The sequence below is a fragment of the Wyeomyia smithii genome, chromosome 3, assembly GCF_029784165.1.
Source record: "Wyeomyia smithii strain HCP4-BCI-WySm-NY-G18 chromosome 3, ASM2978416v1, whole genome shotgun sequence".
NCBI lineage: Eukaryota > Metazoa > Arthropoda > Insecta > Diptera > Culicidae > Wyeomyia > Wyeomyia smithii.
Genome location: NC_073696.1, coordinates 111,870,231 through 111,892,355, shown reverse-complemented (window position 1 = coordinate 111,892,355; position 22,125 = coordinate 111,870,231). Strand labels below are relative to the sequence as shown.

The following is a 22,125-nucleotide window of genomic DNA, read 5'->3' as shown; positions in this document are numbered from 1 at the left end:
TTTCCATGATCTGGGATGAGATGCTGATGGACCAGGAGCGTGCCACGAGCGATTCTTTTGAAAAACGTCTCAAGCTAATATGTAGTAGAGGTTCTCAATAGACATTGCCTCAATAAAAATCAACTCAAAAAAGAATACCTTGTATCTTCATTTTTAGCACATTTCTCATGTGTATTCGAACTTATCAAACACCCTGTAGTTGAGTCGATGATCCTTTAAGGTGAAACTGTGTTGAAGCCACAAATGGCCGACTTTGAGCCACCACTTCGAATTTTCAAAGGCACAAAACTCGGAAATAGTTATTGCGTTCCCTATAAAAACGCTATTTTATGTTTGCTTCACCACATCAAGCAAAAAAATGGTTTTGACAGGTGACGCATGTAAGTATCGACAGCTCTAGGTTTACTTGTTTTCTCGGTTTATAAAATTTCTCGGTGTTCTCGACGGTTTTTAATATAATACAGCGGGGTTCTGGGGAACATGCGTCGGATTTTACCTGATGAACTAACTGACGATGAAGCAATTGTTAAGGGGCAAGGAGAGTGCCTCACCTGCTGTTCACTCTAGCCACACACTTTTTACTTTCTCTTGGTTTCTTGTGCTCTTGATTTACTTGTCTTCTCGGTTCATAAATGTTCACAGATCGCAATGAAGTGAGCGTTGTGGCTATAGCAGGTCATTCCTCCTTGCCCTGAGACATTGACCGCGTCTAAATTATCGCGCCAATAATCGTACCTGCGCTTTACCATCTCTTCATGTCACCCATGTTTTTCGCTTGTGAGGGATCCTCGGCGAGTTTTAGGACCTCCTTCTTCCCATTCGCTGCGAGAGGATTCAATCACTTAGAAGGGAATATTGAAGTTAGTCTTGGATTCCATCCAGTCTTCATACATTGTTACTAAGTTGTTCAGTTGACAATCTTTAAGGATTCGTAAGTGTCCTTCTAGATCCCCTTCCTGAAGAAGTTTAACGCGTTTGAGCCTGAGAGCACCTTTTCCCGCTCCAAGTTGCACATATTGCACGCATAAACTATTATCGAGTCTTTTGTCTTTGCAAACTCGAAGTGGTGGCTCAAAATCGGCCATTTGTGGCTTCAACACGAATTTGATTACACGCTTAAACTATTACCGAGTCTTTTTCTTTGCAAATTCGAAGTGGTGGCTCAAAGTCGGCCATTCGTGGCTTCAACACCGTTCCACCTTAAGGGGCATTCGATAGTTCGAATTTATTCATACGAAACTACACCCAACGCAACCGGGGAACATTTGATTACTTTTGGGCAATTTTTTATTTCTTTTCGTGTCTTATGACTGCGCATTATACACAAAAAGTAACAAACAAAAAGTAATGAAAATTATGACGGCCACACGCTTGTATGTATTTCTGCAGGAGAACATGCAGCCAAGCACCGCAATGCATGTGTTGGCAAGACTTCACTCGCTGCATTTGTATTGATGCAACGAACTTGTTCATTTTTGTCTCCCTCCATCCACACATAATCAGAATCTCAACCGCCAACCTCAAATGTCCAATTAGAAACACTTTCGTTTCGTCCTCCAGTGTTTACTTGAAATGGAAATATGTAATACTGTCTGACCAGAGTTGCCGAAGTTGCGAATATTGTTCTGGATGGGCACGAGTTTTGTATATTCAAACAGGTCCAAATGAGTTTCCATGAACCAATGAATCTGTGCTGTAAATAGCTTGCAAGAAAGCGAATGTTTTTATTTTTCTCTAACGCAGTTTACAGATCGTGATGTCATTTTAAGGCGCATTTCAAGTCTTTGAAATCATCAACGTTTGCATACTCTATGACGGGGAAAATGTTGCTTGGCAGCTCTTGTCATATTTTTTCGCTACTCCGTATGCATACAACGAGCGAACTAATACACGCCCACCGGATGAATTGGAGATTGAAAAAACTTGTAACATGTGCAACTTATGCGACGGTGTGTTTTTTTTTTTTGACTTGAGGTGGAAAGGGAGCATTTTTCGACAAAAAAAAACGTTGCATGTGGTTGAAACGACCAGTATTAGATAGTCGTACTCTCATAACACGTGCTAAATATATGACAGTATGTGTTGTTACTTAACTGGGGAAGAATTTTATTGCTTTTTAAGTAATGGATTTGTTACCTAAAAGGTAATTTTGCGCTATTGCTTTTAAAGTAATAAGGAAAAGTTTTGCGTGTAGGAATGCGAGTTGTCAAAATGAGCCCAAACTTAGCTCTGGCCCTCACAAGTCTCTATCTCTCGCCTCCACAAGTCATACGATCACAATAGACTGCCAGCTGAAAGACTAATACATTTAACTGGTGTTACCTGGACAGAAAAGAAGCGTCAGCAGGAAGATCGAGGTCGCGAAGAGATCGCAAATGACACACGAACGTTCTACAAGAAGCTAAACAGTTCCTTCAAAAACCATGTGTCGCAAGCCGACATGTGCCGAAACCTGAACGGCAACCTTTTCGCGAACAAGTGAGAGATCATTTATATATGGAAGCAGTAGTGCGACGAGCACTATAACAGAGATCTAGCAGAGAATGACGACGAAGTGGTAGTAGATCTTGTTGAATGCGCTGATAACAAAAAAAAATCCAGTCCTTGACCAGTATTAATTTTTATTTTGATGCCAAATGACTTTAAAACGCATGAAAAGTCGAGAATTGGTGTCATCTGAAAAATTTTTTTTTGCAAAAATTTACTCTCTGGGACTTAGTCGTTTTTTCAATTGTGGAAGGCGGAGTCCAGAATGTTCAGAATTTATCATTTGAAATTGATCACTAGTCTTTCTTAATAGCTTGTATAATGATATATACTATAACTAGCATCGAATACATTATGTTTCATTAGGGTGGTTCATTTATTCGGCATAGGGTGGTTCATAATATTGTGAAAAATGAGTATAAAATAAAAAAAAAGCACTTCGGTTCGTTTGATCGGTGTAACGACTTCGACAAAGTTAATAATTCTGGCTTTCCAAAAAAATTACACTCAAAAAATTATTCATTCAAAAGTTTGAAGAGAAAATAAAAAATAATTATTCAAAAGGGCTTATTTTTTAAAAAACTTGATTTTTTTGATAAAACCTACAAGAGATTGCCAAAACAATGAAACTAGTCCGATCATATAGAAATCAAGAAAAATAAGTTATCATTTTTTGAAAAAAAAAATATTTTTTGAAAAAATAAATTTATTTTCAATTTTTTTTTTTTAAAGGCATATTTTTTTGGTAGGACAAAATATTATATACAACTTTGCCGAAGACACTATGACGTTTCGACTGTAGAAATATTTTTAATTTCCAACAGTTCTATTTTCATTTCAACAATTTCCAGCACTCTATGAGGAATCAAGAATATTTCTACAGTCAAAATGGTTTATTTGATTGGCATAGTGTATCTGGCAAAGTTGTTAATAACAAATTCGTTCCTCAAAAAAAAATGTACCTCGTGAAAAAAAAAATTAATTTAAAAAATATAACTTTTTTTTCTGATTTCTCCATGGCCGGTTTCGTTGTTCAGGTAAACTTTCGTAGTTTTTATAAAAGAATCAGTTTTTTTAGAAGTGCTATTTTCGATAATTAATTTATAACTTTCTTTTATTTTTTTAAAAATTAGTAATTTGTTTATATATATATATATATATATATATATATATATATATATATATATATATATATATATATATATATATATATATATATATATATATATATATATATATATATATATATATATATATATATATATATATTGTTTTTATATATATTTATAATATATATATTTTTTTTATTTTTTTTTTTTTTTGAAAAACAAAACTATTATCAACAACTTTGCCGAAGATGTCGCACCACTCAAACGAACCGTGTTGGCTCTAAACATTTTTGTAATCATCAATACCTATCCAAAATAGCATTTTCCAATAGCTTTTCAAAAATGAGTTGTGTTTCAATAAATTACACCAATAGCACAAAATGGCATCTTTTGCCTATAAAAACGTCTATGTAAAGTTTCACCCAATGGGCACGTTCACGTTCTGATGATGTAAACTTGACAGAAAATGTATGGTCGAACTGTCAAAACGATGCAAACCCAGAAACAACGAGTCAATTGTGTTGCGTATCTGATTGAGATCCCTATACTCTCATTTTCACTGAATAACATCGATACAGTCTTTTGTCCGATTATATAAGCCAGAGCACTGTGTGTTCAATCAAGTGTTGGCAAAGGACATTATTGTGGTAAATAAAACGAATAAATTGTCTGGTACAACATTCGAAAGACGAGTGCAAGTGTCTTAGAGAGTAGATTATTCAAACAAACATATTCGATCAGTTTCCACCGTTCCATTTAAAAGTTTAAGACACTTGGAATCGAAAACATTTTTCAAATATTGAAATTCCATGTACCTCCCGTGTGTGATTTTGCAAATGACATGAAAGCATTCAACATTTTCCACGAGACACAATCTTATTTTGGTTGAGATAATTTTTTTTTGCACAGAGTAGTTTGATACATTTTGTAATTTTTTTTTTGTAATATTTTGCCATTTTACTTATAATTTTTACAATTCAACATTGCCACCCTAACGACAATGATATAACAAATACTATATTTTCAGGAATTTTTCTATTGGTATTCAGTGAAAAGTGATTTTTTTCATTTTATACTCATTTTTACACAATATTATGAACCACCCTATGTCGAATAAATGAACCACCCTAATGAAACATAATGTATTCGATGCTAGTTATAGTGTATATCATTATACCAGCTATTTCGAGAGATCAGTGATCAATTTCAAAAGATAAATTCTAAACATTTTGGACTCCGCCTTCCACAATTGAAAAAACGACCCAGAGAGTAAATTTTTGCAAAAATTTTTTTTCAGATGACACCAATTCTCGACGTTTCATGCGTTTTTAAGTCATTTGGCATCAAAAAAAATTTTTTCGAAAACCGAAATTTCACGTATTTACACGTCTATCGAGATTGTAGACGTGCTCGTGAACCTGGGCTCACTGGTGACTACCGACAATGACACCAGCAGAGTAATTCGTTGTCGTCTTATGGCAGAAGATCGTACCCACTTTGGACACCGGAGGACTCTGCACCAGAGATGCCAGATGTTTCTGAAAAATGTCTGCAACTGCTCGAAAAACCGGAAAAATGTGCTCGAAATCTAAAAAAAAATCTACCAGTGATCCGAAAAAATTTCGCTCGCGCAGGCAAAAGTCTGTAAAAATCTGCACACATTTTAAGAATATCTGCGCAAATATAAGGAGATTCTGGCAAAAATCTGCAGAAACCGTGGAAAACTGCAAATATCTGCAAATCAATAAATATCTGCACACAGACTCAAAAAATCTGCGTTTTGCAGACAAATCTGCACATTTGGTATCCCTGCTCTGCACTCGAATAATATTCGCCGCCACACGAAGTTGACAATCTACAAAACACTGATAATACCGGTAGTTCTCTACGGCCATGAAACTTATACCATGCTTGTGGGGGACCCATGTGGCTTTGGAACGAAAGGTGCTGCGTGCCAGGGTGGAGTTGGAAGATGGATCCGTGGCGGTGGCGGATACAGGGAAAACCACTCATTGTTCAAATGGCAAAAATCGAGAGGCCATGATGGGCTAGGCATGTCGTAAGGATGTCGGACGACAGCCCGGTGAAAGTGGTTCTCGATAACGACCTGTCTGGAACGAGGCGACGAGGGGTGCATTGAGGAAGGTGACTCGACCAAGTAGAAGACGACCTGTGGGGTCTCTGCAACCGACATGAAGCTGACTGATAAGGTGAAAGGCTGAAGTTCGATATAATAGAGAACCTCGTACTTATTTTTCTTAAATAATTCTTTGTGGCTTAGAGGCTTAGTACAGAAGACGAGGCGAGTTACTTGCCTGACCAATTCTCGCCAAACATGTGAAAAGGTCCATGTGCCATATGTAAACAAGCCACAGTTTAACGTTTTTTGAGCTTAATTTACCCGTACAAACAAGATTGCTTGATTGGAAAAAAATTCTTTACTCAAGAAATCTTATTTGTAAGGGTAGCTTGTGGATTAAAAAACGAGAATTTGATTTTTTTCACATGTTTGGCGAGAATTTTAGTATTGCAGATGACAAATGATGTGTGTGTGTGTGTGTGTTATTTCTGAATGTGTAGTACGTATGCATCCGTGTATCATTAGTATGATGATCTTTCTGAGTGAAATGCACATTTAGGAAAGAAGAACTGTATTTCTATCCGGAGGCTTCTTGGGAGTTTCCGTTATTCGTACTGCATGGACCGTTTATTTGCGTATCGTACATACAATTTATGCTTCTACATGTTGCCGTCTCACGTCTAGCTTGAAACAATAATTTGTAACTCTCTTTCGTACAGCTGTTTCGTTTCTGCTGTATACTATTCGATGCAATTTTTTGAATAAAAGAAAACAATTACCTTCCACTATTTTACCCAAATTCGCTCTTAATTCGATCTCCACTCCTCCAATTTATGCTATATTTTATCAATCTATCATAAAAGTTACTTTAATTGCGTTTTTTTGTCAATTTTATTTCATATTATAGGAGTATCAGGTTGTCGTGGACCTATTTACATATGATTTTCTGCTTCACTTCGCCTACAAAAACTGTATCTGCTGTCCAACGAATCCAGGCAAGTGCCAACTTGTTGTTACAAACTTTCACAGCATCTTTTTCGCGTTAGATTGGTTCTGCTAGTGCCTTCTATTTTGAGCATCCGCCAGAAGAATTAGACATGGTGACAATTCACAACGGTTCACATTCGCCAACTTATTTCTTGGACACTTTTCTGCTTCCAAATAGCTAGATTATGTAAACGAATCTAAAACTGTTTGCCCTAGCGCGCATTTATTGTATATTGACACAAAATTTCTCCTGTGTGTAATGCAAATTGGTTTGGCGAAATATTGAGCTATGGAAAGAGTTCAATCAGTTTGTACAAATCATGATCATGATCATTAAAAAATGCTCAAGTATTAAAATAGGTATCTACTTTTATGCATGTTTGTCTATCTTTTGGGTAATGAATCATTTGAATACCAAAAAGTGCGCCCATCTTCTTGATCAACCATTTCGTGATAAACATCGTGCTCAAGTCAAATAACAAACTCTGATGTCATTCAATAGCGACGGTAATATACGCCTGGAAATGCATCTAATTACCACTTTGTGATATGTATTTCTGTTGCAAAAGGTCGGCTGCTGTTTTCCTGTTGAATGCTGTCGGTTATATTCAAAATAGGAAGCATTTTCCAAAAAAGGGATGCTGCTCCTGTGATTCAATACGTTTGATTGTCGCTAATAAGCTATATGTACACTTGCTGATGCCTAAGTTTTCAGTAGGGAAATATGAGATGCTTTCAGCGGTAGTTGTAAAAATCTTATTACTGTTCACATAGGAATTGGACGTTATTTCGTTCACAGTTTTCGTCAGATTTGTGACTCTCTTGCTGGCCTAGTAAGCCAATTGAATAGCTTTTCTTTCTCTCTCTTACTCTTCATTGTTTTCTGCGTTATGATAAGGTACAGCAAAAAATAAGGCAAGCAACTTTATTGTATTCTGAAACGATTTCATTTTGAAATTATCTGTCGCATTATGGTTATGAAATCTTCTAATTGTTTGCTACTTGTATTGGCTGGAGTAATTCGTTCACACTGCAGTTTTCCTCAAAAAATGGAAAACATTTTCAGTACTTTGTCCTAATTACACGTTTCATTAATTTGTTAATCTGTAAATCTCAGGTTAGTTTTTTTTTACAACGGAACCGAACGTATCTATTGATATTAAATGCTTTAACCACTGGTAAAATTGCATGCTCGCATTTGAACTTAGGTTAAAACTACGACTCAATACTATGCAAGTTATGCGTATAAAGAACGAAACATCTGATTCATATGTCACTACTATTACTACTAAATGCTCACAATGATGCCATCTCACAGCACATAGGGGTAAACAGGGTAAACTGTAGTTTTACTACCAAGTTATAAAATAATTGAAAAATTTCTTTAACGTGTCTATTACAGTATAACTACATAACATTTTGCACGTTTTTCTGTTTTGATAGTGCGCGAACGGTCGCAGAAATAATCAAAAACAACCTTTCAGCTGGCAACCAGTCAATGCGCTATTGTGTTGCGGCAACGGGACTTAAGGTTTTTCAGTCTAAAAATCTATTGTTTTGTTCGTGAATATACGTTTAATCGCTTGCCTGAATCTATCTTCTTTCGGAAATATCGAAAGCCGTGAGTAATCTTGTAATTTTGACTACTTTTTCGGTTAAATATGAAAATGTTCCACTGGGGGTAAAGTCGCCCACTATACAAGGGGTAAAACTGCCACGTATCCAACTGTTTGTTGTTTTACTTCAAGACCCAAATGCCTCGACACTACAAAGGGAATATTTACAGGATCAATAAAGCAACTTCAAGCCACATAAGACATCGATGTTAATCGACATTTTCGATTTTGTTGAAGCTTTTCTAGTAATATATTTTAGCAAGACTTATTTTTGAAAAAAGTAAACCTGTGTGAAAATGGTGTTAATGAACCAAAATAATTTTAGAGTCAGGACGGTTTGTTTGATTGGTATGACGTCTCCGGCAGAATTGAAAATAGTAGTTTTTTACTTCCGAAAAAAGTACACACTCTAAACAAATTTTAAAAAAAGATATAAAAATAGAATTAAAAATATATTTTTTTTTCAATTCTGAAAAATCTATTTATTTTGAAAACCAAAAAAGTTACTTAAACATTGATCTGAACTTGAATAATCAGAAAACAAAATAAGTTGAAACTTAGAAAAAAAATTTTTTTTTAGATTTTTCAGTGTATATTTTATTTAAAAAGAAAAAAAAATACCATCTACAACTTTGTCAGAGACACTATACCGATAAAATTAACCGTTTCGGCCCTAAAAAAATTGTTTATCCTCAAAAAATGGTGGGCGATCTTACCCCGCTGGTGGGCGGGCTTACCCCGCATGAAAAAGATCTGCACATTTTCAATGAATTTTTAAAAATTAAAAAAAAAGCTGGAAACTAAACAAAAATATTTCAGTTCTTATTTTTTAAATGCGGGTATTGAATAGAAGAACCTCTTAGCGAAGAAAAAATGAAATTGCAGCCGCAACTTTTTTTTCTATAAACAGAATTGCTTAAGGGGGCGGTCTTACCCCGCTTACCCCTATATTTGTTTCGCGAGTGCAGTTGTACGTTTGTGCATATTCTTGATGTTAGTTTCTTTGCTGATTCTAATAACAATGTTTAAATGAACTCGAGATTGTTCTCCAACTGGTTTGTAATAATGCTGTCATTGTGAAATTTCGCCATTTTCTACCATTACCATTGCTAATGATGATATAGCAAACTACTAACTATTGGTTAAAGAATTTTGGCGCGTTACCAGACTATGCGATATAACAATTCGTAGATTTCGTCTTATCTAGGTATGTACTTTACTGATATCACAACTAGCCTAAAATGAACAATTTGTACACGCATCGATTCAAATTTCGAAATAGTTCCATTTCATTTTCACGAATTTCATAACATATGTCATCTTAAAGTGTGTATTCCAATGCCCATTAAATGTTTAGTTTCTCGAGGCTAATCACACTGAATTTCTACAGCATTGATGAGATCCAACTGCCGTTAGATACATCAGCAGACGTTCAAACACTATCAGATTTTTTAAAATGAACTTTTTTTGGATTTTCAATCCAATCGCATTGAAAAATTTAATTGAATAAATAAAGACGCTTAGAAAAAACATAGTCAGTGGCCGGTTTTGGTTTCATGAATCGTCGTTCATTTGATGGGTTGTATTCGATCGGACAGTTTGCTTCAAATATGCCTTGTAACAGGTAGCGTGAGCGTAAGCGTCATGTGGCTATCGTTCCCTTCCGGATGATTTCCTGATCTTGGATAGTGGTGATCATCATAATTACTATCGAAACCATCTTCACCACCATTCCCGGCCGGGTTTACCCAAGCAAATCAGAATATGGCCCCGAACTTTTTCGTCAAAAATTCTTTTAGTGGTTGATAGTACTGATAACGTAGACAAATCATCTCCGGCCAGTTCTTCATAGTACTGAACATTTCTGAATCTGATTCTAGAATATACACAGCCGATACGGCCAATACCACAACCACGAAGAAGAACGATGGAACAAACGCCTGTATCAGGGAAAACTTTTTCAGATTCTTTGCACTATTACTAGCGTTCTGCTGCTGAACAATACTTGAATTGTTCGCCATACTGTGCATAGCCAGCGACGAAATATGATCGGAAGTATAAGTTTGGCGATGGTGCAGATGCGATCCGAGGCGGTTTTCAATCACATTGCTGGCGAAGCCTGACTCGGACGACGAATGATCAAATGAATCACGAAAGTAATAATCCGAGAGATGGTCATTGCTTTCACCGTTTGTTTTGCGCGCCTCCTCTGAGACTGTTTCCAGTGTTGGCAGTGCGTTATCTGGACAATAAACGGATGAAGCCATATGATCATTGCAGCCGCCCAATGGTTCCGACATTGTAGATCGAGGAAGGCTGCTGTATCCTATACCGAGAAAAAATAACGGACTTCAGTGGTCGTTTGGTCATGCCAGGTAGTACTTACGTGACTTACGAATTTCCGCTAAATCACCCTGTGGACTGGATGGTGTCGCCGGAACACTTTGTGCTTTTCTCTTGCTAGGACTTGTGTTGTTCATCTTCTGCTGACGCAATGCGTTAAGTGATTCCGAAAGAATCTCGCGCTCGGTTCGGCCGGAGTATCTAAACTTAGTACCCCAGGAGAAGAAGCCTCCACCGGACATTACCGACGCATGTTGGCTAGTTGGAAGACTGAAGCGTACAAGAATCGAAGCATGTTTTAAAATTTTGTTGAAAAAATTATCTTTAAGTACTCACGTAAAAAATAACATTTGTTCAATGGCACATCTCCAAACGTATCTACAAGCAGATCCCGATGGACATTTAAATCCTACCGTATGCTTTTTCTACAAAAAGTTTAAACAGTTTACAAAAAACGACATAAATCGAAACCCCCACTATGTTACTCACCACTTCACGTCGATCGTCTGTATACGCAAGATGAATAATGAACATCTTTCCTTCGAAATTGATTTTATGAACCTCTGGCCACCGGAAATGCTGTGCTCTCCGCCCTGCAGCAAAAGTACTGATTCCGGAAAAGTTAATACCCAAATAGAGCTGCGTACCCCGGTGATCCTTAACCGGATGCGGATCGATTCCGTAGGTCTCTAGACTTCGTGCGATACTAACGAACTCATCATAAACGGCTACCGTCTCCTGGCCGGGTTCACGCTTTCTGTGCAACTCCATGGCTTTTTTCTCCAGCTGTTCGGACTGCCTCAGAGCGATTTTCAGTGAAGAGACGTACTCGCCTGTGTGTGTTTCCGAGTCAAAATCACCCAGTTCATCTGGAAGTAATTACGATAATGTTTTTTTAATTAAAACCTACATGGACCGTTTCACGCGTAATGAAAAGTGTTGAATAATTTCATTCTATCAGTCTTTGGCACAATGATGCTTGAAAAACACGTATTGTACATTGTACTTTTTCTATTTCATTCAATCGGCGTCAATTTGGATAATGTAAAAAATAATAGTTTTATTTTTTTTGTTTTGTTTTACGATAATAATTCTTCTTTTCATTGCGTAAGATTGAAAGATACTTTCGTGTGGATTATATGAGAAAATGTAAGACAGACCAAAACTTCCCAATCGAGTTCGTCGATTACTCAATTCACAGTAGGTTGAAATTTTTGATCTCAAATGTAACGATAAAAGTCAATGAGGTTATTGATGGGCCGTTAGAGGTACAAGTTCATTGATTGATAGTATTGAAACAAAACTAAAACTATAGATTTCAGCACCGTGTATTGCTTCATCGCTGTGCAATGGACCTTTCCATATGTGAATATTTCGATGACCTGATCCAACATGATCTCTGTCCGTCATTTGACGATCCAATTTTTATGCAACCTTTCCTAGAAAATCCGGAGAAAATATTAGAGTGCCCAATCAAAAAGGTTAGACCTACTACCTTTAAATTTTTAATTACTTGTTTATGTGAATTGGCTTTCACAGGGAACCTACAGCTTCATGAACAAAAGATGGAATTTTTCAAGAGTTACAAGCCAACCATCCGGCAATGGCAGGTGGCAATCAAAAACTTCTATCATCCAGGTTAAGCAACAGCGAGTGGTGTATTGTGTCGAAGCAGCCGTACGAATTACAAGAGCCAGGAACAAAAACAAAACCCACTCATCGGTAACCCATTCTGACCAATGAGAAAAAAAACGTGCTTTTCCAGGAGTCAAGTTCTTACATTAGTCGTGAAATCCCTGCCAAAAAAATAAATGTGAAATAAACTTCCAACCACGTTTTTTTAATAATTTGCTACAATTAACGTAGTTTCTACTGATTAGAACCATATAAGAACAATAAAAAAATCTCCATTCCTGACTAGAATTCGAGCATACAATGGCACACGGCTTATTAGATCAGTATATACATACACACTATTTAAGACTTCAAATTATTGTACAGGTTTATTCAGCTAATTCTGTTTTTTCTGATAATTCTGCAGGAACTATCGACCTGCGTCAATTAAGGTGATGCATTGTAAGAGTCAGGAATGGCCGACTTCGAATTGTCAAGTGCACATGACTCGGAAATAGCTAATGCGTCACCTGTCAAAACACCATTGTATGTTTACGAGCGGGGGCCTAGTGTGGTTGGTAACGTCTCCGCCAACCACGCTCGACGCCTGGGTTCGAATCCCACCGCCGACATAGGTGTCGATGGTTGTGAGGTGGCGTGATCCACTCACAACCAACCCAACTGGTCTAGATTCAATCCTAGCCGACACCGGGAGATTTTCTGAGGCGAAAAATCTCTGGGATCACGCCTTCCATCGCATGAGGAAGTAAAGACGTTGGCGCCGGTCCGTTAATAAACGGGTCGTGAGTTAGGGTCCTGGGTGTGGAGTCGCCTCCCTGGGCGTCGGTGATTGGCCACAACAGTGGCGGAACTAGACCGACGAAAAATAAGCGAGAATAAAAAAAAAAAAAAAACCATTGTATGTTTAGTTCGATATTTTTACAGAAATTTTTCATCGTTTTCATTTCCTCGCTGTGATCGACAATCTTCAGTAAGCATTTACCGAAGCCCCATTACAAGTTATTCTGTTAAAATGTTATTATCTCATCCAGACAAGACATTTTTTCAAGTCTATATCAAAATTGTTCAGTTTCCTCATTATCTGCATTTCTAACTCCATTCACTGTCTGCTTTGCATTGCAGAACAATAGTAGGACTATCTTCCAGTATCTCTTTTGGCAGTTTAAACAGTACGACTTTCATAGCACACTGGTAGTGATGTGAACTAATCACATCGTTTAATTTACAGAGTACCGACCATTATCCGTTATTAAATGAGTCAATCGTTGGAGCGTGAAATAACCACATTTTTGCTATAAAATAAGTGCAAACGAAATGTTTCGGTCATAGTATCAACATGACGCAGTTTTATCAATTCACCATACTTTTTGTGTCCATATGTGCCGTTTATAATATTGAGGTATAATAACGATTGATTAACAAATGAGAAACAAAATTTTAAGCTTCATAAATCGTGTGTGTTTTCAGGCTGTAAAACATTACCAAATAGATAAGTATAAACTGTGTGATGGGCTAACCAACAGTGCTGTAAAATTCAGCAACGTAAAAATTGTTGGAAAGAAACAAGCAATTGTGATTTCTGGCAACATGGAAGCGTTGCGTAACGTTCAACCCCCGCTAACGGTATCATCTCCTCAACATCTAGCGTTATCATTTAATTTTAATCGCGATGTTAAAAAAATTTCAGTTTATTATTTCAGTAAACCGTTGCAACTTAGATCAAACTGGTTGTGCACACTTCAATACTATTACATTTGATGACTTCTGTCCAATGTACAACGAGAATCAGCTAGTGAAGGCTCACCTAGGTTTCATCACACCACCAATGGATTGTCCTATCCAGATTGTAAGTTTTATATTAAAATTGTACATTGCCTTAACTAATCTTTGCCCGTCGCATACCTCAGGGGACCTACACAGCTAACGAAGGCGTATTAGACATGAAAGTGTTCGACGGATTTGCAATCGGAAATGCCCACTGGCAGTCAGAGATGAAGATTATCGACGGTGCTAATGAAACGGCTCTTTGTATTCATTCCAAAGTTACAGTTAACGAAAAGAACTAGCGAAGTTCTGGACTTATTTAGTACGCATACATACCCTGCACTATGAGAGCTCCCAACGCGGCAGCTTCTCCAACTGAACAGTATAACCGCCCATGTCGTAAGTCACGCTTCAGCTGTTGGAAAAGCATCACCTTTCCGTACCCCGTTAGACGGCAGGGATCGGCCGGATAGAACTTTACACGAAAGGATAGTATCAAAGGTTCCACATCTGTAAATGTATCATCAATAGTTAGGATTAGAAGGCTTGAATTTAATCTAGATATGTGCTTACTTTTAAGCTAATAAATGATATAATTGGTGAAGGTATAAAATCTGGCAGTCAAAAAAGTGTTTTAATATCTTTGCTAAAATATTTTTGTCAGCTGAAAATCTATGATAGAGTAATTGCAAAACGTTCGATAAGTGTTTGATAAGACGCAACTTTATTTGTGTTCGCCTTCTCAAAGGTATATGCTTCTCATGTTATTTCGATCAATAATCAAACGACTAGCCGGTAGATTTCATTCACATTAATGGATCAGAAATAAGATTCATGCAGGTGACAAAGTTTTCCAACTTTTAAACATTTTGTTCAACATATATTATTGTTGAATCAACAATGTTTAGCGTTGATATGGTACATTTTAGTATACAGTAAGTAAACTAAATCTATTCACCTCAGCTACAAATTTATGGTTTGCTAATTGTTGAATTCAACTCCAAGTTATACTATCAATCCAATTGAAAACGTTTTGACTCAAATGAAGATGAATCGATCCTGCTATTTGAAGAATCTTGTTCGTCAAAATCACAAAATTTGTGGATCGTTTTAAGGAAAATACGCGAAATCTAATCCAAAGTAGCTGCAAAGATTGACCTTAACCGGGTCCGGGTCGTCATGTATATTTTGTATTGTAACCCATGGATAAAATGATAACATATGAGATACACATATCATGCGAATCGTCTTCTCTGTGAAACGTGTCACGTTGGTCGAAGCACTCTACATCCCCTTTGACAATGATGCTGTTATGCATCATGCCAGCCAGGACGCATATTGCCTCGTATGATACGGTTCAATAAACGCATGCGACCCTCATGCACATGAGCCTGTAGGTGCTTTTCAGTTTACCGCGGTTACTGAATACACCCCACCCCTTTCGACCACACGGGTCCGCCATACCAGAGTATGGACGTTGCCACGCTAAGTAGCAGCTTCCGCCTGCTGCTAAATACTGCCGAGCCATCTTCAAGGACCGCTTTGATGCGATAGTGCATCCACCGGCACTAATCGCCATCTTCTGTTCCGGTATACGGTTGTTAACTACGATGATCTCTGTCTTGTGATGCGCTAACTGCAGTAGACAATTATGCAATAGCGAATACCCCTTCTTTTACGGTGGAGTGCTACCTCGGGCGTCTTAGTAACGGAGGGAATAGCATCCACCATGGACCTAACTTCGCGGAAGCTGAACTGGTTGCTTGACAGACCAGTTTCACTCTCGGTGAATCTGACCGACTGGTGGTCGCTGTAAGTGTGGCCATTTATCAGTCTGGGGCTGCCGAACGTCGTGTCGATGACCGATTCGCCGTTCCTGCTGTAGGTACTTTTAGCACCGACATTTGCCAGATCTAAGTTGAGCTTCGTAAAGCTTCCAATGTGATCTGGTCCCTCTGGTTAGTGCAGCGACTTCCCCACTCAACAGCCCAAGCGTTGATGTCACCCGCCACCACCAACGGCTTGAGGCCAGTTAGTTCCACGGTTACCCGATCCATCCCGGACCATCTGAGCGAACCTTTCCGTAGACAAATGCGGTGGAGCATAGCGACTGCAAAAAAATACCCCGACCACCTTGGCAACCACGCAGCCCTCATTCGAGGTCGACACAATCTCCTGGACCGGGAACCCGCCTGTCGTCCATATGGCCGCTATCCTGGACCAATCCACTACTCAGTTACCGCGTAACAGTTAGTCAGGTTTAACTGCGTCACCCTCACGCCTGCGGCTTAGTAGCCGGCTTGCTAGCGGAGCACTTGGGGCCTCCACCAACTTCGGACGATGGAAGCTTTACGCTGGCAACCTGGGTCCCAGAGGGACCCTCTCGGAGGCGAATTGCCTCTACCGCTACTATAACCCCGCATTCCTTCTCAAAAGGCTTGGGCAATGTCGCACCCTTCGGTGATTTTGTCCAAGTTTTTAAGCTGGAGAGTCAATTCCGAGGTGAGAGCCTTAGCTTGCACGTCCTTCCCTAACACTTTTTGAGCTATCTCTTTGCAGGTCGCCCGTCAGTTTCCCCTCGCATTGCCCCGTAGTCCATGTATCATTACGCCGGTACGAGATCGACGAATAGTCCTACCATTCTCGCCCAAATCCTTTAGCTGGGTGTCGCTTCTCATGGCCCTCAAGACCTCCGAGTACTTGGACCCGTCGGTTTTGAGTATGATTTCTTCGGTTTCTCTGCGAGGTTTTCGTGTTTTTCGCGCATTTCCCACTTCTGATGCTTCTTGTCCCCTACGATAGTTCATTTTGCGCTACCCGAGGTGTTCCTGTTGGACTTTCCTTTCTTAGGTTCGTTGGCCGTTGACGGACCAGCACGTGGGCTTGTCTCGATCAACTTTCTTGCGGGGGCTTGCTCACACGGAGACTGCCTAAATTGCTTCGCGGCCAGTTCTGTAGAACAAACCTCGGCGAACGACAATACGACCGTTTGTGTGCATTTAGACACGGGCGCATTTTCGCGCTTTAGCACTTTTTGAGCGCTTTTCAGCCGCTTCCGCATGCTTCATGAGCGAAGCGTAGTCGACCTTCGCGCTGTTGATGCAGACTTTGTTTCAAGTGCTTCGAGAAATTATTTCGGCAATCCGCGAACTCGATTATGACATCGAACTGTGCCGACAGTGCTGACACTCTAAAAATGAGAAAAAAAAATTAGATTGAGTCAAATCTCATTTCAATTTTGGACTCCAATCATTAAGATGTTACTTAAAATGTTTTATGTTACTTAAAACTCACTTAATTTTGACGCAAAGCTCTATTTTAAATTTTTAAGGGATTATCTTGAATATCCATGTCCAATGCAAGAACAGCTTACTCCAGTGGCCAAAAGAAAGAGTTTTCTTCATCGTGACATGGCTGGTGATGAAAAATGGTTTTATTACGGCAACCCATAGAAAAGAAAACCATGGGGACTGATCGTATTTCTACGTCATCGATTCGGCCGAATATATACGCTGTACCATAACTCTCTCATGAACATAGGATCTGTACAATATATACAGTCATGTTTAAGCGAATGACAACAGTTTTAACAAAACATAACGATTATAAAATTTCTGAATGTTAGTTTTAGGACTCGTCGAAAAATAAGAAAAAAATCTTACGAACAAAGCATCTTCGTTTGTGATCAGACCATAGACTATAGTATTGCTTGTTCTCAAACACGAGGGTTGCGAGAAAATATTCTCAATAAATCATATTCCAAAATCTCAAACCGGAAAAATAGAAAGATTAGCTATTCAACCATTCCTATGAATTTCGGTGCCCCTAGTAAGAATTCGCTCGGTTAATGGCGCGCCGGGTTCATCGCTTTAACGCTGTTCACGAGAAAACTCATTTAAGTCTCTGAAAAAGAGTTAGTGACTAGGGACACCAAAATTCACAGGAATGGTTGAATGGCTATAATCTTTCATTTTTTTCCGGTTTGAGCTTTTGGAGTGCACCATTGTTAGTTAATTGCTGGTTTTCTTACGTATTCACTCTGCTCGAATTGTTACAAAAAGAATGCAAACACATGTCTCATGCAATTCCTCAAGACTTATCTCTATACCGAAACTTCAAAACAACATGTATCGCAATGAAATAAGCAACCAAAAAGCTTTCATTCACTATTTTAGTTTAGAAAAACGTGATTATTTCAAATCCAACACTCCAATTCTAAGATTGGGATAACAAATTATGGTACGTTAGTTGTGTTCGTTATGCGAGAAACAACCAATAAGATTGTTTCTGCAATTGAACGCTGGTAAAGTAAACTTTCCGAAGGGTGAACTAAACTCAAAATCGCGAATCCAAAACAAACCAATAAACCGACTTTCCCGTTACTGTGGGTCTATTTTTAACCAGTCGCAAATTATACCTTTTACTTGTTTGATAATCGTTTTTGCGAGATCCAGCCAATGCTGCATTTTCCAGAAAAGGTGGGTATGCGCCCAAGCAGAAAGGTGTTTAAGAGAAAGGAGAAAAAAGAGTACACATTAAACACCAAAGCACTGCATTCGCAGGCTCTAACGAGCATATTTATAAGTATGCAAATGTATGCCAACTACATAATGATGACACCATAGCTTGGCACCGGCAAGTACTTACCCTCTGCTTGCCAGAGTCCACGAATCGAAGCCCGAAATAGTCCTTCTCGCTGATTTCCAACTGTTCGCACACATAGTCCAACAAAAAATTGCCCTTGTGGTGTGGCTAAAATAAGAAAGATGAAAGCAGAGCGCATTAGATCACCGCTGGATGAAGGCATTGAAGGCTACACTCCTCGTGGCTGGACTCTGGAGCCAAGCGCGATTGGATAATAATCAAAACGATTCCACCGAACTATAAACTTGTAACGATATTTATGGTGTCGGCCTTATCCCTTCAAGGACCATAAGGCACAAAAAAGGTTCAATATTTAAATCAATAGAGTTCATGGGCTTTTTGCGATTAAATTGATACTCAAGTTCGCATTGTGAACAGTATTGTTACGGTGTTAGCTAAACCCCAAGGTTTAAAGTTATGAAATCAATCATGCAATAAGTTGTTACAATACGGAATTATTCTAAAAGCTTTGCTTTTTTCAAGCAATAAAAAGGAAATAACTTTACATACCACAGGCTAAATAGAATTCAAATATAACCTCGAAGTTCTTCAAACTATCAATAAAAATATTAAGGTTTCGAAACCTACACACAGAATTTAATCAACTATCAACTACTGCCATTCCAAATGAAAGTGATAGTTGGTCTTTAGCGAAATTGAGTGAACTGTCGATTACGTATAACGCTCTCAATACTCAATCTTGCATGTTGAAGGGTTAGTACAAATTCGACACGGCAGTCTTTTCCCGCTGGTACATGAGAATTCCCACAAAAATTAATACAATGGGAAATTGATTATAAAAACGGCATATAGCTTGTAGCATGTGTTCAACACGCGTCCGCAACGTTAAATTCGAATGTCTTACGTAAATCATGAGACATTAGCCACATAAAAAATACTCTCGCTGTGGTAGCGCGTCACGTACTGTGCTCCTACATATGAACGATTCTTAGCAACGCGTAGCTATAGTTTACGATAAAAAAGAGAAAGATGAAAACAGGATGAGCTCATACATGTAATCTTCGCAAATTACAGGATAGCGTTTGAAAAGATTGATGGATAAGGCAACCAAAAACCCTTGAAGCTGGCAGCGATATCTAGGCTCATGTAAGTGTCCTTCAATTGTGCTCTTTAACATCAGGGACACAAAATTAAACATAAGTTTATCGTTCACCGCCAACGAATCAAGCAATTGGTCATGAAAGGCTCCTATTACCTGAAATTCACATTCTAGGACGTCCAGATCCTCCAATAATCGAACCGTGCACTTATAAACAACATTTCCTTCACTACGACTCTTGAACATAGTTTGCAACTTAGTATTGCTATAGAAGATTTCCTGCGTTAAATTCCCAGGGTTTTATAGGATTTTCAACTAAGGGCAAAGGCTTGCAGAGCCGCCTTTATAGTGGCCTTTCCTGATAGCACTCAATCTGCACACTTGTTGAGAAGAGTAACACTAACTAATAACTAATATACAGGACAGTATTCGAAGTGTACCGAAAATTTTCACTTTCCTCGCACAAATTTTTACGCCACTGACATTTTCCGTCGTCCTGATGCGTCTCACACCAACTCCAGCGATGGCATTTAGACGGCTCCTGGTGTATGTATATGTGTGCAACAGGATTCTGACAGGACGATTTTATGGCACAGAGCGTAGCACAGTTATGCGTGCTATAAATTGTTTGCAAGACGTCCTTCGACCAGATCTTCTGAGGGCGTTTTATGGTTGTAAATGTTTCCGCCCACACAAGTTGATCGCGTCAGCGAGCAGCAACCATTATATTTCATGACTAGGGCATTTTCGATAATTTGTTTTGTATTAATCTTAAGGCCGAGCCAACCCATATGATCTGTCTATGTGTGAGTTTAATGATTACAATTGCAGAAAATGCTTAATATTTAAAAAGTTACTCTACAAAATAGCATTACCATCAAATAAACTGAGCTCACATAGATTAAATCGCAATTTAGAACTAAAAGCTTACTTATCCATCATTTAAATTTATTTTAACTTTTTCTTCTTCTTTTTTTTCATGAAAAAATCATTTCACATTTACATCTAACAAAGAATTTAATGTGAAACGGAAAGATCGTCTGTTTTAAACTTCTTTTTCAAATCCGGTAGCAGTTACTGCTATCAAAGATTTTCAGTTAGATTCAAAATTAAATATAATAATTTTTGTTACTAATATTGGTCCAAATTAAAATCTGTCAGCTGAAATAGCACATGTGTTGTGAATGAATTTCCACAAAATCAACACTAAAATTACTACCGGTCAAATAAAAACAAATATTTATTTTCAAATAAAAACATTACTTTCAGTCTGTGAAACAGATAAATTAAAAAATGTGACCTCACTTCGAAACTAATTTCTTATACGGAAACATTCCTGGCTAAGTAAAGCAACGTCATACAGTCTGAAGTGGAAGACATTTCGACAAATCTCCTTGTTGCTGTCTTCCTAAACCAAAAAAGCTGTAAATTCGAATTAGATCCATCTAGGATAATTGTTGTAGTTAAAATACCAAGTGTCGAGAGCACGATTAGGTCGTTGATCTCGCTTCGCCTTCGAGGGCATCGTTTTTGAGAGAATAGCAGAATGAAGTAGCTCCTCTCTTGAAGAAAATCTAATACTGTCAGCCAATTATCGTACGAAAATCCCCACGCCGGGCGAATTCGCAAGAAAACCACGTTCGAATCATGTAGATCGAAGCGAAAAAAATCATCTGGTTGAGAAACACCCACAAGAATCGTGAATATTTTTTTCAAATGAAAAATATATATTTTCTTGACATTGTCTGGTTTCCCGCCAGCACAATGTTGAAGGTCACTGTTTGACAAGCCAGAAACGGCCTGTTGAGCCACATGGATAATGACCTACATAGAAAAATGTGTCATTGCTCCCGAGCTCATGGTTTAGTGAAATAGAAAAGCGATCAAGTAACCTTTGCGGCACAGAACTGGCGGATCATGTGTAAATAAACAATACCTTGGACGCAAAGCGAGCAGAAAGTCAAGTTGGACGCAGTGGGCTCATTGTGAGGTGATTAGAAAAAATGAGAACATCGTTGTTAATCTTATCAAATAAATGTTTTGTGAAAAAATCAATGGTATTTTCTTTGAAGCCAGTCTAAATTTTGAACTGGACAGAAAAAGTTGATTAACTCAGTTATTCAACGTAGGACTACGTCTTACAGGAAAGTACGGGTTTAAAATGCAAAGCTTAAAATTCAACCATGGATATCTCAGTCGTTCCTAATCAGATTTCAAAAAAAGTGTATTGATGTTTAAAAATAATTTTTAGTGCCAATGAGGCTTGTTCGGTGTGACTTTTGCGGTGACAATGTAGATAACAATTTTGTGCTTTCAAAAAAATAAAGAAGCAGAAAAAAATAATTTTTTTTTAGAAAGAACATCATAGAAATCAAATTATTTATTTAAAATCATAGACTA

The 22,125-nt window shown here is 38.1% G+C and overlaps 2 protein-coding genes across 4 annotated transcripts; one reads left to right on the top strand and one right to left on the bottom strand.

Moving 5' to 3' along the window:
* Positions 1-6,236: 6,236 nt before the first annotated feature.
* Positions 6,237-20,252, bottom strand: LOC129730465 (FERM domain-containing protein 5). 2 transcript variants are annotated; one of them, XM_055689805.1, is made up of 8 exons: positions 19,882-20,252; positions 18,669-18,773; positions 18,439-18,481; positions 14,358-14,531; positions 11,112-11,491; positions 10,959-11,047; positions 10,666-10,892; positions 6,237-10,605 (listed from the first exon to the last, which is right to left on the bottom strand). In XM_055689805.1, the coding sequence occupies exons 1-8, from the start codon at positions 19,969-19,971 to the stop codon at positions 10,037-10,039; spliced, it is 1,677 nt and encodes a 558-aa protein (XP_055545780.1). In that variant the 5' UTR covers positions 19,972-20,252; the 3' UTR covers positions 6,237-10,036. The 2 variants fall into 2 exon arrangements, with proteins under 2 accessions (XP_055545780.1, XP_055545781.1); XM_055689806.1 differs by having other exon boundaries at positions 10,675-10,892.
* Positions 9,229-14,660, top strand: LOC129730466 (uncharacterized). Of its 2 annotated transcripts, XM_055689807.1 has the most exons (6): positions 9,229-9,486; positions 13,380-13,426; positions 13,486-13,656; positions 13,725-13,880; positions 13,945-14,103; positions 14,165-14,660. In XM_055689807.1, the coding sequence occupies exons 3-6, from the start codon at positions 13,594-13,596 to the stop codon at positions 14,321-14,323; spliced, it is 537 nt and encodes a 178-aa protein (XP_055545782.1). In that variant the 5' UTR covers positions 9,229-9,486; positions 13,380-13,426; positions 13,486-13,593; the 3' UTR covers positions 14,324-14,660. The 2 variants fall into 2 exon arrangements, with proteins under 2 accessions (XP_055545782.1, XP_055545784.1); XM_055689809.1 differs by lacking the exon at positions 13,380-13,426.
* Positions 20,253-22,125: the final 1,873 nt, after the last annotated feature.

What these genes read in the sequence shown, in the direction of transcription:
- LOC129730466 (XM_055689809.1), top strand. Translation starts at nt 13,594, where the DNA reads ATGACGCAGTTTTATCAATTCACCATACTTTTTGTGTCCATATGTGCC. An exon ending in GTGCCGTTTATAATATTGAG is followed by an intron (nt 13,657 to 13,724) that starts GTATAATAACGA and finishes GTGTGTTTTCAG; the next exon opens with GCTGTAAAACATTACCAAAT. An exon ending in ACGTTCAACCCCCGCTAACG is followed by an intron (nt 13,881 to 13,944) that starts GTATCATCTCCT and finishes AAAAAATTTCAG; the next exon opens with TTTATTATTTCAGTAAACCG.
- LOC129730465 (XM_055689805.1), bottom strand. Translation starts at nt 19,971, where the DNA reads ATGTTCAAGAGTCGTAGTGAAGGAAATGTTGTTTATAAGTGCACGGTT. An exon ending in TCCTAGAATGTGAATTTCAG is followed by an intron (nt 18,774 to 19,881) that starts GTAATAGGAGCC and finishes TTCTTATTTTAG; the next exon opens with CCACACCACAAGGGCAATTT. An exon ending in AGCGGAAATTCGTAAGTCAC is followed by an intron (nt 10,606 to 10,665) that starts GTAAGTACTACC and finishes TTCTCGGTATAG; the next exon opens with GATACAGCAGCCTTCCTCGA.